Here is a 16,304-nt window from a genome sequence, read left to right as displayed (position 1 = left end):
TACAAATCAATTAATACTGACAGACTGTTACCTAAGCCCTTGGACTGCACTGTTGCAAAGGGGTGTAGGCCTTTCACTATGAACTTGGTCACGGCTACGTGGCACTCATTCACCCCCTCCTCAGTCATCCTCCCACTCGCTGCCAGCGTGAAGGGTCTTTGGGCTTGTCTTTGGCCTGTACCAGCGGTATTGGAGGGAGGAGTGGGTTGGTTCATTGTAGCTGCAACTTTAACAAAAATGTTGCATAATCTTTTCAATAAGGTGAATGAATTTCTGAACGCACCCATAGCTAAACATTCAGCTGGCTAATGGTTCCTTTTGATCAGGAACCCATGTTCTCATAATCTAGTTATCTCCGTGTGTGGGTTCTAGGCTGCTAGCATAGACACCTAACGTAGATCAGACAACGAAAGATTGACTATGAGCTGGGCAGTCAAACTGTGCATTTCTCTGCCTGTACATGATGCACTTTCCATAGATATTTGGACAGATTGCTCGTATTTCCGCCCTTAATAGCAAAAGTCTTGTTGCACTTGTGGCAACGAGCATTGTCAGCATCGACACAAGGCGAGAGAGAGAGACACAAGGCCCCGTGTGAGAGACACAAGGCCCCGTGTGAGAGACACAAGGCCCCGTGTGAGAGACACAAGGCCCCGTGTGAGAGACACAAGGCCCCGTGTGAGAGACACAAGGCCCCGTGTGAGAGACACAAGGCCCCGTGTGAGAGACACAAGGCCCCGTGTGAGAGAGAGCTCTGTCTTCTGGATTGGGAACAGCGAAAAAGCATCATAGACAAATGTCTTCATCTTATTAGAATCGGTTGGTGAGTATGTGCAAGATAACCTTTATGTAGCAATAATAAATAGGAAATGTAGTTTCTTCTCCAGTACCGAAAGGAGACCCGATAACGTCTGAGTTTATCGATAATACGGCCTTTTAGCCCCGGGGCCCGTTTAATACCGGGATTCGGTACTGCGTCACTCCTCCCTCGTCACATGATGTCTGGGAAAGAAATGAAACGCAATTCTAACAAGCCTGAGACAGTGCGGTGATTAGTATGTATGCTAAGTGTACCTTCAGTGGTTTTCACATCCTTACCATGGAACCTAACTTACTAGTAGTTTTAACACTGATCCTCTGTCATAGTTTCAACTGGGATCGAATAGCCCTGGGAGGGTGACACATTCTGGACACAGGGGCCCTTGTCTAAACACACACACCATGTCCATGTGCCCTGCTTACCTCTGTATAATCACCACCAGATGGATCCCAGAGGGGAACAGTCTAGTTCTATTACATAATATTATGGAACCCTTAGGGACTTCACTGTGGGAATGAGTCTCGCGGACTCTACTGGGCACAGTACTTAGGAATTACTATCTATATATATATATATATATATTCCATAAGTATGCACACACACACATATACGCACGTACACACATCCCCGTCTGTCCTCTTATAGAGTGGTCTGTCAGTGGCGATCTGCCGGCCTTCTCTAAACTGACTTTTGACCCCAGGTCACAGAGACGTCTTATGATGAATATTGCTTTACCTCTGCCTTTTATTAGGGTACTGATGTAATGAGATGGCGAGAGAGAGGAGGGGGAGCGGGGCAGGGTACAACTCGCTCTGGTCAGAAGGAGAACACTCTATAGGGGACAGGGTGGCATTTGGGAAGGGAGGTTTGTGCCTGTGTTGGACCTCTCTCTATGCCCTCTAGAGATTGTTAGTCTCTCCAGGGTGTCTGCTCTCTGCGCTGCTCTACAAAACCACAGGCTCCCAGGATTTAGCTGCTTTAATACACAGGAACAGACCAGGGCTCGGAGCAGGGTGGGCTATATAGAGCAGAATCAGACGTTCATCATACAAGGCAAGGTAGTGGGCCTTCCCAAATGGTGCCCAATTCCCTATATAGTGCACTACTTTTCAGCAGGACTCTGGTCAAAAGTAGTGCACTATATTGGGAATGGGGTGCGATTTGGTACGCAGACAGTATAGCCTACCTCCAGCGGACAGATCCCGCCATAGTAAGTCATTGTGACCTCAAACTCTGCCTGACCCCCCTCTGTTGTCTGTCTGTCGTAGGCAGTAGGGGATTGGAGTCCGAGACGGGCTGTGTTAGGGCTACGGTTGGTTGCCTTTTGGCCTCGACTGTACTCCACAGTACATAGTGAATAAAATATGTAGTGTGGCTGCCTGCGTGTGACTATACTGTTAATATCCTTTTTGAAGGATTTGTATCCTTCCTCACAGCACCGAACCCGTAACACAAACCAGCTGAACACATGTGGCCTCAGAGTGATGGCTTGAATATCCTATTCAAACACCTGGAGGCGTTCTTGTCCCTGGAATTAATAAGGCCTCTGTAGGATAGGAAGCTTTGAAGATTCAGGAAAATATGGAGTCATTCTCAGGGGGAAGGGAAACAAATGTTTATGGATGTAATGAACTCTGGGAATGAAAGCCTGAATCATACAGTAGATCCGGTCAACTAAAATCAGACGTCAACTTTGAATTCTTAACAGTTCGAGTTCCTCTTTCCCTCGAACACCACACGCTCTCTCTCTCTCTCTCGCTCTCTCTGTCTCACTCTCCTCTCTTTCAATTTAAGGGCTTTATTGGCATGGGAAACGTGTTTACATTACCAAAGCAAGTGAAATAGATAATAAACCATATGAAAATCAACTGGAAACATTACACTTACGAAAGTTCTGAAAGAATGAAGACATTTCAAATGTCAAATTATATATATATTTCTACAGTGTTGTAATGAAGTGCAAACAGTTAAAGTACACAAGGGAAAATAAATCAACATAAATATGGGTTGTATTTACAATTGTGTTTGTTCTTCACTGGTTGCCCTTTTCTTGTGGCAACAGGTCACATCTTGCTGCTGTGATGGCACACGGTGGTATTTCACCCAATAGATATGAGAGTTTATCAAAATTGTATTTGTTTTCTAATTATTTGGGGGTCTGTGTAATCTGAGGGAAATATGTGTCTCTAATGTGGTCATACATTTGGCAGGAGGTTAGGAAGTGTAGCTCAGTTTCCACCTCATTTTGTCTTCTCTTGAGAGCCTTCGGCAACCTTTCTCAATAGCAAGGCTATGCTCACTGAGTCTGTACATAGTCAAAGCTTTCCTTAATTTTGGGTCAGTCACTGTGGTCAGGTATTCTGCCACTGTGTACTCTCTTTTTAGGGCCAAATAGCATTCTAGTTTGCACTGTTTTCTTTGTAAATTCTTTCCAATGTGTCAAGTAAATATATTTTTGTTTTCTCATGATTTGGTTGGGTCTAATTGTGTTGTTGTCCTTGGGCTCGGTGGGGTCTGTTTGTGAACAGAGCCCCAGGACCAGCTTGCTTAGGGGGCTCTTCTCCAGGTTTATTTATCTGTAGGTGATGGCTTTGTTATGGAAGGTTTGGGAATTGTTTCCTTTTATGTGGTTGTAACGTATCTTTTCTGGATTTGGATCATTAGCGGGTATCTCTCTCCTCTCTCTCTCTCTCTCAATTTAAGGGTCTTTATCGGCATGGGAAACATAAGTTAACATTTCCAAAGCAAGTGAAATAGATAATAAACAAAAGAGAAATAAACATTAAAAAATGAACAGTAAACATTACATTCACAGAAGTTCCACATAGCCTGTCTTCTCTTGAGAGCCAGGTCTGCCTACGGTGGCCTTTCTCAATTTGTACATAGTCAAAGCTTTCCTTAATTTTGGGTCAGTCACAGTGGTCAGGTATTCTGGCACTGTGTACTCTCTGTTGGGCCAAATAGCATTCTAGTTTGCTCTGTTTTTTTGTTAATTCTTTCCAATGTCTGTTTCTGTCTCGGTCTCTCTGTCTCGGTCTCTCTGTCTCTGTCTCTGTCTCTCTCTCTGTCTCTCTCTGTCTCTCTCGCTCTCTCTGTCTCTCTCTGTCTCTCTCGCTCTCTCTGTCTCTCTCGCTCTCTCTGTCTCTCTCTCTCTCTCTGTCTCTGTCTCTCTCTGTCAGAGAGACAGAGCAGGGAGATAGTATGCAAAAGACAAATGTCTGTTGCTCATGTAATGGTCAATAACGTAATATTCGTTCCTCTCTCTGTCAGCTGGTGGCTGTGTATGATGAACAGGACCCTCACCATGGAGGCGACGGCACCAGCGCAAGCTCCACGGGAACCCAGAGCCCCGACCTGTTCGCCACAGAGCTCAACTCCAGCAACATGTCCGCTTTCCAGCCCTACCAGGCCGCCAGCGAGATAGAGGTCACTCCGTCCGCCCTTCGATCCAGTAAGTTCACAAATCAAACACCTGTGGCGTGTTCAGCAGGAGAAAAAAAACGTTTGTAACATTCAGATATGGAAAAATGTTACGTAAAACAAACATGTAGACCAAGGAACCACGTCAGCACTGTTAGTGGCATTTCTGTCTGCAACGTTTGGCATCAGGACGTGGCACAAAGTTGCACTGGGTTCAAGGAACATATGCCCTTGATGGTAATTACGGAGCAGACCGATTGATCTAATGTGGATATGCAGATAGTTTCCAATGTGGGAAGACTCTAGTGCTGTCAATTCTTTAGTCACATAAAATGATCACATGAAATGTTTTCGCCCTTTGGTCTGAGTGGGTACAGAAACCATTAACAAACATCAGTATAAGTGGCCTTTTTGGGTTGAAACTGTTGCGTGGGAGGGCTGTAGCACCCAGAATAGCAATATGTATTTAACAGCAAACAAAGTGGCACATTCTTCAAATATTAGATAGGGTGCAGCACAAACAGAAGAGCAACACAGTGAAGTGATACTGCTAGATTCTGGCTATTAACTATTGTTCGCGCAATGACTGGAAGTCTATAGGTACAGTAGCATAACACGAGTTAGCATGGGCTCTCGAAACGACCTCTTATCTTCCTTCGTACGGACGCACGCGGAGACATCACAATGGTTTCCGAGAGTCAATCTGACTCTCTGGGAAGTAGAAAAAAGAATCGTGTCGTATCCCGTTTAGCTCCTGTACGCATGTTCAGCCTCTGAATTGCTGCCTCACTGACACGAGCCCAATGAATGGACCCCTCAAGAGAGACTGTAGCTAACACACCATTTTTAAAGGCCTCTCCATGGCTTCTGAAGATGCCAAGTCTTCACATTCCCATATTCTGACTGGTGGGAACTGCAATGTAGCCGTTCCTAAGTGCTACTTCCACTGACTCTTCTCCCTGCCTGTGCTCCGGAACATTCAGTGACACATCGGCATCAGGGTTCTGTTTATGACAAGCTCCTTCATCCAAACAGGAAACGTTGAGCAGGCGTCCCATGAGGTTCCACTGCTGCGTTGAAAATTAGGCCACCAGGATACCAGACGCGTGGGAAACATTTTCAGACCTAAGAAGGCCATGGGAGAATCTCAATTGCATTTCCCTGATTCCTCGCGTCCTCTGTCCTGAGAAGTTCAGAAAGGGAGGGACCTCTGACCTTCTCATCCAATTGTTTTTGAGAAGGAGGCGAGGATGTGAGGAATCAAGGAGATGCAATTGACATTCTCCCTGTGACTCTGTGTCTTACTCATGGGACAGGGCAGTACAGGGAGGGAGGATAGAACACTGTCCAAATCTCAGAGCTCTTGTTCCCAAAACCATCATTGCTAAAGTTGCACTTGAAAACGCTTGTTGTTTACCGACTGGTAAAGGTAATTTCATGTTAGGTCAATTGAGTTCTATTTGTAGGCTGAAACTGTCTTTTTAATTTTTGCCTCAATATACTTCTTGACGAGTAACAATGGCAGGTAGCCTAGCGTTCAGAGAGGCGATCCGGCTCCCGATGGGAGGGCTGCCAGTTTGAATCCAGGGCCCGATGTGAAAAATCTGTTGGGAAGCGAGCTGCCTAGATGCCATTGCCTGCCGTTGTGCCCTTGAGCAAGGCAATTAAAATCCCACAACAGCTCCCAGAGAATCCAGTGTGGCAACCCCCCACACTTCTCCAAAACCTGTATTTGTCTTTCGTAGAGGTTGGGTTAAAAGCGGAAGTTAAAGTTCAGTTGGATCTTGTGTACAATTGACCAGTAAAGTCAACTTAATCTTAAATGTGTGAAATGATGTGCTAAATGAATCCGTTTCAGTACATTATTACAGGGTTAGCATTAGTATTAGCCACCTCAATATTTGGAGTCGTAAGGTGATGATATCTCTCTGGGAGCTGATCCCACTGTCAGTATTGTGGAATAATTGTCATGATGAGGTAAGATTTTAATGGAGAGAGCTGATCAGAGAGCAACACAGTATCAACACATGGTCTAACGACGGGTCCTGACCGCTGACTGACCAGCCTCCCAGACTCCAACTCCCAGAGGCTACGTAGAGGACCCTGTGCAGATGAATTCAATTTGTAGTTTCGCAAGCTATATAGATTTCAAGTTGGGCCCTGTTAAAAAACATTCAAATTCAGACGCTGGAATTTCGTAACGTTAATTATAGTTAGGAGAGATTCAAATGTATTTCTCTGACAGAGTATAAATTAGGGCCCTGGTTGGTATAATTATGCAGAAAGTTAGTCATTATAGCATATGATCTATTAAAAAAAATCTAATTAAGGAGTTGGATGACCTGCTCATTGCAATCTAATGTGAAACCGCTCCCAGACTACTGGATCAATCACTTACCTCCTTCAGATCATTACTGAGAATAGCCCTAATAATAGCCCTAATAATGGCCCTAATAATGGCCCTAATAATTTACAGCTGTAATAGTGTTGGATTCTAAATAATCATTCCTGTTATTTATTTAGCTGATGTGTCTTTTTGATAACACTGGATATCCGGGCTGCAATAGCTATAAGCTCTAATGACACACACACCTCATTAAGAATAGGCAAATGAGGAGGGAATTGGCCAGAGAAACCAACCTAGATGTAATCATGTGGCCAAAAATGAAGCCAATTTGAATATTGACCAATGCACAGAACTAATGAAGTGACATAGGAGGACACAAACAATTTGCTAATGTCATGTCGGAGGCTGGAATCCCAGGTATTTGGTGGAGTGATGGGCGTAAGTACATACTTCCCCAGGTGCACTCCTTTTGAGCCTGTCTCCCACTTCTTCTCCTCCATCTCTCAATTTTTCTCTCTCTCCCTCTCTCCTCCCCTCTCTCTCCTCCCCTCTCTCTCCTCCCCTCTCTCTCCGCCCCTCTCTCTCCGCCCCTCTCTCTCCTCCCCTCTCTCTCCGCCCCTCTCTCTCCTCCCCTCTCTCTCCGCCCCTCTCTCTCCGCCCCTCTCTCTCCTCCAGATATGCCCCTCCATGTGCGTCGCAGCAGTGACCCGGCCCTGGCGACGATCAACGGGCCGTTCAGCGACCCCCGCGTAACCCTGCCGCCAGAGAAACCGTCCAGGAAGAACCCCACCCGCTGGTCCACCACGGCTGGCTTCCTCAAACCACGGCGCTCTGTAGGAGGCACTGGCACTGGCACCAATAGCCTGGAGAGAAAGGTAGCCAATGATCAAACAACTCTTATCTCTGCAGTTAAACAGTTTCAAGTGATGTCCCCTGTACAGTGTCTTCAGTGTATGACATTAGCTACCTGTATCCTCTCTCAGGCTTAGCTAAAATCAGGTTCAGTAGGCTCAGGCTCAGTAAAATCATATAAATTGTTGCATGTTGCATTTATATTTTTGTTCAGTATGTATGTACAGTTGAAGTCGGAAGTTTACATACACTTAGGTTGGAGTCATTAAAACTCATTTTTCAACCACTCCACAAATTTCTTGTTAATTAACAAACTATAATTTTGGCAAGTCGGTTAGGACATCTACTTTGTGCATGACACAAATCATTATTCCAATTGTTTACAGACAGATAATTTCACTTATAATTCACTGTACCACAATTCCAGTGGGTCAGAAGTTTACATACACTAAGTTGACTGTGCCTTTAAACAGCTTGAAAAATTCCAGAAAATGTAATAGCTTAATTAAGAAGCTTCTGATAGGCTAATTGACATAATTTGAGTAAATTGGAGGTGTACCTGTGGATGCATTTCAGGGCCTACCTTCAAACTAAATGCCTCTTTGCTTGACATCATGGCAAAATCAAAAGAAATCAGCCAAGACCTCAGAAAAAAATTGTAGACCTCCACAAGTCTGGTTCATCTTTGGGATCAATTTCCAAACGCCTCATCTGTACAAATAATAGTACGCAAGTATAAACACCATGGGACCACGTAGCCGTCATACCGCTCAGGAAGGAGACTCGTTCTGTCTCCAAGAGATGAACGTACTTTGGTGCAAAAAGTGCAAGTCAATCCCAGAACAACAGCAAAGGACCTTGTGAAGATGATGGAGGAAACGGGTACAAAATTATCTATATCCACAGTAAAACAAGTCCTATATCGACATGTCCCGAAAGGCCGCTCAGCCAGGAAGAAGCCACTGCTCCACAACCGCCATAAAAAAGCCAGACTACGGTTTGCAACTGTACATGGGGACAAAGATCGTACTTTTTGGAGAAATGTCCTCTGGTCTGATTAAACAAAAATAGAGAACTGTTTGGCCATTAATGACCATCCTTATGTTTGGAGGAAAAAGGGGGAGGCTTGCAAGCCGAAGAACAAATGGGTCTTCCAAATGGACAATGACCCAAAGCATACTTCCAAAGTTGTGGCAAAATGGCTTAAGGACAACAAAGTCAAGGTATTGGAGTGGCCATCACAAAGCCCTGACCACAATCCCATAGAACATTTGTGGGCAGAACGGAAAGTGTTTGCGAGCAAAGAGACCTACAAACCTGACTCAGTTACGCTAGCACTGTCAGGAGGAATGGGCCAAAATTCACCCAAGTTATTGTGGGAAGCTTTTGGAAGGCTACCCGAAACGTTTGACCCAAGTCCACATTAGCTGCCAAAACAGCAGCTACTCTTCCTGGGGTCCAGCAAAATTATGGCAGTTGATACAATTTTAAAACATTACAATACATTCACAGATTTCACAACATACATTGTGCCCTCAGGCCCCTACTCCACCACTACCACATCTCTACAGTACTAAATCTGTGTATGTTTATTATCGTGTGTGTGTGTGTGTGTGTGTGTGGTGTGTGTGTGTCTGTGCCAATGTGTGTGTTGCTTCACAGTCCCCGCTGTTCCATAAGTTGTTTTTTAATCTGTTTTTTTACATCTAATGTTACTGCTTGCGTCAGTTACTTGATGTGGAATAGAGTTCCATGTAGTCATGGTTCTTTGTAGTACTGTCTCTCATAGTCTGTTCTGGACTTGTGGACTGTGAAGAGACCTCTTGTGGCATGTCTTGTGGGGTATGTATGGTTGTCTGAGCTGTGTGCCAGTAGTTTAGACAGACCGCTCGGTAACATTCAACATGTCAATACCTCTCATAAATAAAAGTTGTGATGAAGTCAATCTCTCCTCCACTTTCAGCCAGGAGAGATTGACATGCGTATTATTAATATTAGCTCTCTGTGTACATCCAAGTGCCAGACGTGCTGCCCTGTTCTGAGCCAATTGCAATGTTCCTAAGTCCTTTTTTGTGGCACCTGACCACACTACTGAACAGTAGTCAAGGTGTGACAAAACTAGAGCCTGCAGGACCCAGGTGGATGGTAGCGTCCCACCTGGCCAACATCCGGTGAAATTGCAGAGAGCGAAATTCAAATGACAAATATAAATATTTAACATTCATGAAAATACAAGTATTAACTTCCTGTTAATCCAGCCACTGTGTCAGATTTGAAAAAGGCTTTACTGTGAGAGCACACCATGCGATTATCTGAGGACAGCGCCCCGTATATAAAAACATGAAAAACATTTTTCAACCAGTCAGGTGCGACACGAAAGTCAGAAATAGCGATATAAGAAATGCCTTACCTTTGAAGATCTTCTTCTTCTGTTGGCATTCCAAAAGGTCCCAGTTACATCACAAATGGTCATTTTTTTCCATAAAGTCCTTCTTTTTATCCATAAAAACTCAGTTTAGCTGGCTCGCTTCATTGAATAATCCACCGGTTTCCCTCCTTCAAAATGCACACAAAATAAATCCCAAACGTTACTAATAAACTTAACCAAACAAGTCAAAAAACATTTATAATCAAACCTCAGATACCCTAATACGTAAATAAACGATACAATTTAAGACAGAGAATAGTATGTTCATTGCCGGAGATAAATAACAAAACGAGCTTTCACCCGCGCGCATGGAAACACTACAGCCAAAATGGGAGCCATTTAGAAAAACTACAACTTCTAGCTCATTTTTCCAAAAAACAGCCTGAAACTCTTTCTAAAGACTGTTGACATCTAGTGGAAGCCCTAGGAACTGCAAGTGGGGAGGACTTCGCCTCATAATAAACATGAAAGCCATTGGAAACAGTGGAAGGCTGAAATTATTATTTTTGGGGGGATGGTTTGTCCTCTGGGTTTCGCCTGCCATATCAGTTCTGTTATACTCAGACATCATTTTAACAGTTTTAAAAACTGTGTTTTCTTTCCAAATCTAATTATATGCAAATCCTAGTTTCTGAGTCTGAGTAACAAGCAGTTTACTTTGGGCGCGCTTTTCATCCGGACATGAAAATACTGCCCCCTACCCAAGATAAGTTAAGAAGGCAGAGCATCGTTTTATTATATCAAATCAAATATATTTATATAGCCCTTTGTACATCAGCTGATATCTCAAAGTGCTGTACAGAAACCCAGCCTAAAACCCCAAACAGCAAGCAATGCAGGTGTAGAAGCACGGTGGCTAGGAAAAACTCCCTAGAAAGGCCAAAACCTAGGAAGAAACCTAGAGAGGAACCAGGCTATGTGGGGTGGCCAGTCCTCTTCTGGCTGTGCCGGGTGGAGATTATAACAGAACATGGCCAAGATGTTCAAATGTTCATAAATGACCAGCATGGTCGTATAATAATAAGGCAGAACAGTTGAAACTGGAGTAGCAGCATGGTCAGGTGGACTGGGGACAGCAAGGAGTCATCATGTCAGGTAGTCCTGGGGCATGGTCCTAGGGCTCAGGTCAGTTGAAACTGGAGCAGCAGCACGGCCAGGTGGACTGGGGACAGCAAGGAGTCATCATGTCAGGTAGTCCTGGGGCATGGTCCTAGGGCTCAGGTCAGTTGAAACTGAAGCAGCAGCACGGCCAGGTGGACTGGGGACAGCAAGGAGTCATCATGTCAGGTAGTCCTGGGGCATGGTCCTAGGGCTCAGGTCCTCAGAGAGAGAGAAAGAAAGAGAGAAGGAGAGAATTAGAGAACGCACACTTAGATTCACACAGGACACCAAATAGGACAGGAGAAGTACTCCAGATATAACAAACTGACCCTAGCCCCCCGACACATAAATTGCTGCAGCATAAATACTGGAGGCTGAGACAGGAGGGGTCAGGAGACAGACTCCCCATATTAGCTACTTCTACATCAATATGTTTTCACCATGAAAGTTTACAATCTTGCGTTACTCCATGCAGTTTAGTCATCTCAACTTGCTCAATTTCCACATAATTTATTTTAAAGATTTAGTTGAGGTTTAGGGTTTAGTGAGTTTTTTGTTCTTTTAGTTTTAGAAATATATAGGGTTAACTTATTCCTTGCCACCTACTCTAAAACTAACTGCAGCTCTTTGTTTCGTGTTGCAGTCATTTCAGCCACTGTTGTAGCTGACGTGTATAGTGTTGAGTCATCCGCATACATAGACACTGGCTTTACTCAAATTCAGTGGCATGTCGTTAGTAAAAATTGAAAAAAGCAATGGGCCTAAACAGCTTCCCTGTGGAATTCCTGTTCTAACTGGATTATATTTGAGAGGCTTCCATTATAGAACACCCTCTGTGTTCTGTTAGACAAGTAACTCTTTATCCACATTATAGCATGGGGTGAAAAGCCATAACACATATATTTTTCCAGCAGCAGACTATGATCGATAATGTCAACAAGACAGCCCCCACAATCATTTTATCATCAATTTCTCTCAGCCAATCACCAGTCATTTGTGTAAGTGCTGTTCTTGTTGAGTGTTCTTCCCTATAAACAAATTCTGTTGTCAATTCGTTTACTGTGAAAGCATTTTGTATGGTCAAACACAATTTGTTCCAGAGGTTTTCTAAGGGTTGGTAACAGGCTGAGTGGTCGGCTATTTGAGCCAATAAATGGGGCTTTACCATTCTTGGGTAGCGGAATAACGTTAGTTTCCCTCCAGACCTGAGGGCACACGCTCTCATGTAGGCTTAAATTGAGGTGGCTTGGAGTTGCCAAAAGGCATCTATAGACTCTCAGATCATGAGAAAAAATATTATCTTGTCTGATGAAACCAAGCTTGAACTCTGGTCTGAATTGCAATCATTACGTCTGGAGTAAAACTGGCACCATCCCTACGGTGAAGCATGGTGGTGGCATCATCATGCTGTGGGGATATTTTTGACCGGGAGACTAGTCAGGATCAAGGGAAAGATGAACAGAGAAAAGTACAGAGATCATTGATGAAAATCTGCTCCAATGCGCTCAGGACCTTTGACTGGGACAAAGGTTCAACTTCCAACAGGACAACGACCTAAGCACACAGCCAAGACAACGCATGAGTGGCTTCGGGACGAGTCTCAATGTCCTCGAGTGACCAAGCCAGAGCCCAGACTTGATCTTGATCAAACATCTCTGGAGAGACCTGAAAATAGCCTTGCTGCGACTCTCCCAATCCAATCTGACAGAGCTTGAGAGGATCTGCAGAGAAGAATGGGAGAAACTCCTCAAATACAGGTGTGCCAATCTTGTAGCGTCATACCCAAGAAGACTTGATGCTGTAATCGCAGCTAAAGGTGCTTCAACAAAGTACTGATTACAGGGTCTGAATACTTGTAAATGTGATATGTTTTTTTGTTATTTGCAACAAAAACCAAATCTAAAAACCTGTTTTTGCTTTGTCATTATGCGGTATTGTGTGTAGATTGATAAGGGGGGGGGGGGACTATTTCATCCATTTTAGAATAAGACTGTAACGTAGCAAAATGCAGAAAAGGTCAAAGGGGTATGAACACTTTCCAAATGCACTGAAAAGGGAATAGGGTGACATTTGGGACGTAGACTATGCCATTGATGTACCCACTTCTTTAACATATTCCTTCTGGTGTGTGTGCGTCATATTTGTCATGGAGCTGAGAGATACTTCCTGGAAGTTGTAGTACACTCCACTGGTCATGACAAATGAGCCAGTAATATTCTACAACAATACAACCTGCTATGTTTAATTTAAACGTGTGCAGTCGGTAGGTAGCCTGGTCCCAGGATGTTATCCTGAAGGTTTAAAGCATTGAGATCCATAGTAGAGGTCATTATACTTAGACTGAAAGGTGGATATTGAGCACTTGCAATGTGCCATCTATACTGTGTCTAAAGCCTGTATCTTGAAGGAATGGTTTCCCAGACATGGGTTAAGCCTAGGATAATCGCCATTGAAAATGTTTTTTTTTTTTAGGAATGATAGGAATAATCTGGGAAACCTTCCCCTTAGTCTTCCTTGTTCCTGTGTCTGTTCAGGGTAATGGTCCGGACACGTACCGTAGTCTCCCCCGGGATGCAGGCACGTGTGCCAACCAGAGAGAGTTCCAGAGAGAGACGGCCCGCTCCTCCTTGAGCGCCAACCACCCCATGGTAGACCGCTGGCTGGAGAGACGGGAGCAGGTAGAACCACACTCGCACACACACAAGCGTGCATGCACAAGACCCACACGCGGACACACACACAACCATACACGCACAAGACACACACGCGGACACACACACACTGCACATGTCACGCAAACCTGTCACGCAACCTGGTATTACCAGCCACATTTTACATGACAGACATGTGAATAATCATCTCTAAGCATCATTTCACAGGCCTGTGTTACAAGACCTGTTGTATTTTCACCAGACATCCAGACTTCAGACATGCGTCTCAAATTGGCACCCTATTTCCTGCACTACTTTTGACCAGAGGCCTAAATGGGGCCCCGGCAGAGACCCAGATGGACCCTGGTCAAAAGTAGTGCACTTTAAAGGTAATAGGGTGTGACTTTGGGAAGATACTTGGTAGAGCAGGTTGAAAGGGAGACTGAAGGAGTAAAAGGTCTATATGTAAGCCTGTAAAGATTAACGGCACAGCTAAAGACTTCTCCCTCTCCCCTGCCTCTGTTCTCCCCTGCCTCTGCTTTCCCCTGCCTCTGTTCTCCCCTGCCTCTGCTTTCCCCTGCCTCTGCTCTCCCCTGCCTCTGCTCTCCCCTGCCTCTGCTCTCCCCTGCCTCTGCTCTCCCCTGCCTCTGCTATCCCCTGCCTCTGCTCTCCCCTGCCTCTGCTCTCCCCTGCCTCTGCTCTCCCCTGCCTCTGCTCTCCCCTGCCTCTGCTCTCCCCTGCCTCTGCTCTCCCCTGCCTCTGTTCTCCCCTGCCTCTGCTCTCCCCTGCCTCTGCTCTCCCCTGCCTCTGCTCTCCCCTGCCCCTCCTCTCCGCTGCCCCTCCTCTCCGCTGCCCCTCCTCTCCGCTGCCCCTCTCCGCTGCCCCTCCTCTCCGCTGCCCCTCCTCTCCGCTGCCCCTCCTCTCCGCTGCCCCTCCTTCCGCTGCCCCTCCTCTCCGCTGCCTCTCTCCCCTGCCTCTCCCCTGCCTCTGCTCTCCCCTGCCTCTCCCCTGCCTCTGCTCTCCCCTGCCTCTGCTCTCCCTGCCTCTGCTCTCCGCTGCCTCTGTTCTTCCCTGCCTCTGTTCTTCCCTGCCTCTGTTCTCCCCTGCCCCTGCTCTCCCCTGCCCCTGCTCTCCCCTGCCTCTGCTCTCCCCTGCCTCTGCTCTCCCCTGCCCCTGCTCTCCCCTGCCCCTGCTCTCCCCTGCCCCTGCTCTCCCCTGCCCCTCCTCTCCCCTGCCCCTCCTCTCCCCTGGCCCTCCTCTCCGCTGCCCCTCCTCTCCGCTGCCCCGCTGCCCCTCCTCTCCGCTGCCCCTCCTCTCCGCTGCCCCTCCTCTCCGCTGCCTCTCCCTCTCCGCTGCCTCTCCCTCTCCGCTGCCTCTCGCTCTCCCCTGCCTCTGCTCTCCGCTGCCCCCTCGCTCTCCCCTGCCTCTGCTCTCCGCTGCCCCTCCTCTCCGCTGCCCCTCCTCTCCGCTGCCCCTCCTCTCCGCTGCCCCTCCTCTCCGCTGCCTCTCCCTCTCCGCTGCCTCTCCCTCTCCGCTGCCTCTCCCTCTCCCCTGCCTCTCCCTCTCCCCTGCCTCTGCTCTCCCCTGCCTCTGCTCTCCCCTGCCTCTGCTATCCCCTGCCTCTGCTCTCCCCTGCCTCTGCTATCCCCTGCCTCTGCTCTCCCCTGCCTCTGCTCTCCCCTGCCTCTGTTCTCCCCTGCCTCTGCTATCCCCTGCCTCTGCTATCCCCTGCCTCTGCTCTCCCCTGCCTCTGCTCTCCCCTGCCTCTGCTCTCCCCTGCCTCTGCTCTCCCCTGCCTCTCCCTCTCCCCTGCCTCTGCTCTCCCCTGCCTCTGCTCTCCCCTGCCTCTCCCTCTCCCCTGCCTCTGCTCTCCCCTGCCTCTGCTCGCCTCTCCCTCTCCGCTGCCCCTCCTCTCCGCTGCCTCTCCCTCTCCGCTGCCTCTCCCTCTCCCCTGCCTCTGCTCTCCGCTCCCTCTCCGCTGCCTCTCCCCTGCCTCTGCTCTCCGCTGCCTCTCCCTCTCCCCTGCCTCTGTTCTCCCCTGCCTCTGTTCTCCCCTGCCTCTGCTCTCCCCTGCCCCTCCTCTCCGCTGCCCCTCCTCTCCGCTGCCCCTCCTCTCCGCTGCCCCTCCTCTCCGCTGCCCCTCCTCTCCGCTGCCCCTCCTCCGCTGCTTCTCCCTCTCCACTGCCTCTCCCCTGCCTCTGCTCTCCCCTGCCTCTGCTCTCCCCTGCCTCTGCTCGCCCCTCCTCTCCGCTGCCCCTCCTCTCCGCTGCCTCTGCTCTCCGCTGCCTCTCCCTCTCCGCTGCCGCTGCCTCTCCCCTGCCTCTGCTCTCCGCTGCCTCTCCCCTGCCTCTGCTCTCCGCTGCCTCTCCCTCTCCGCTGCCTCTCCCCTGCCTCTCCCTCTCCGCTGCCTCTCCCCTGCCTCTCCCTCTCCGCTGCCTCTCCCCTGCCTCTGCTCTCCCCTGCCTCTGCTCTCCCCTGCCTCTGCTCTCCCCTGCCTCTGCTCTCCCCTGCCTCTGCTCTCCCCTGCCTCTCCCTCTCCGCTGCCTCTGCTCTCCGCTGCCTCTGCTCTCCGCTGCCTCTGCTCTCCGCTGCCTCTCCCTCTCCCCTGCCTCTGCTCTCCCTTGCCTCTGCTCTCCCCTGCCTCTGCTCTCCCCTGCCTCTCCCTCTCCGCTGCCTCTGCTCTCC

The 16,304-nt window shown here is 47.7% G+C and overlaps 1 protein-coding gene across 4 annotated transcripts in view; it reads left to right on the top strand.

Moving 5' to 3' along the window:
- LOC115114349 (partitioning defective 3 homolog) overlaps positions 1–16,304 on the top strand; it is a 261,780-nt gene that overhangs the window by 99,522 nt on the left and 145,954 nt on the right. For all 4 annotated transcript variants that reach the window (XM_029642505.2, XM_029642503.2, XM_029642504.2 and 1 more), the window contains exons 3-5: positions 4,091–4,271; positions 7,263–7,462; positions 13,503–13,646. In XM_029642505.2, coding sequence (XP_029498365.1) covers positions 4,091–4,271; positions 7,263–7,462; positions 13,503–13,646 — 525 coding nt within the window. The remainder of the gene's footprint in view (positions 1–4,090; positions 4,272–7,262; positions 7,463–13,502; positions 13,647–16,304) is intronic.

This window comes from Oncorhynchus nerka, linkage group LG9b, assembly GCF_034236695.1.
Source record: "Oncorhynchus nerka isolate Pitt River linkage group LG9b, Oner_Uvic_2.0, whole genome shotgun sequence".
Classification (NCBI taxonomy): Eukaryota; Metazoa; Chordata; class Actinopteri; order Salmoniformes; family Salmonidae; genus Oncorhynchus; species Oncorhynchus nerka.
The sequence above is the reverse complement of the archived record's forward strand: the minus strand, read 5'-3'. Positions and strand labels throughout refer to the sequence as shown.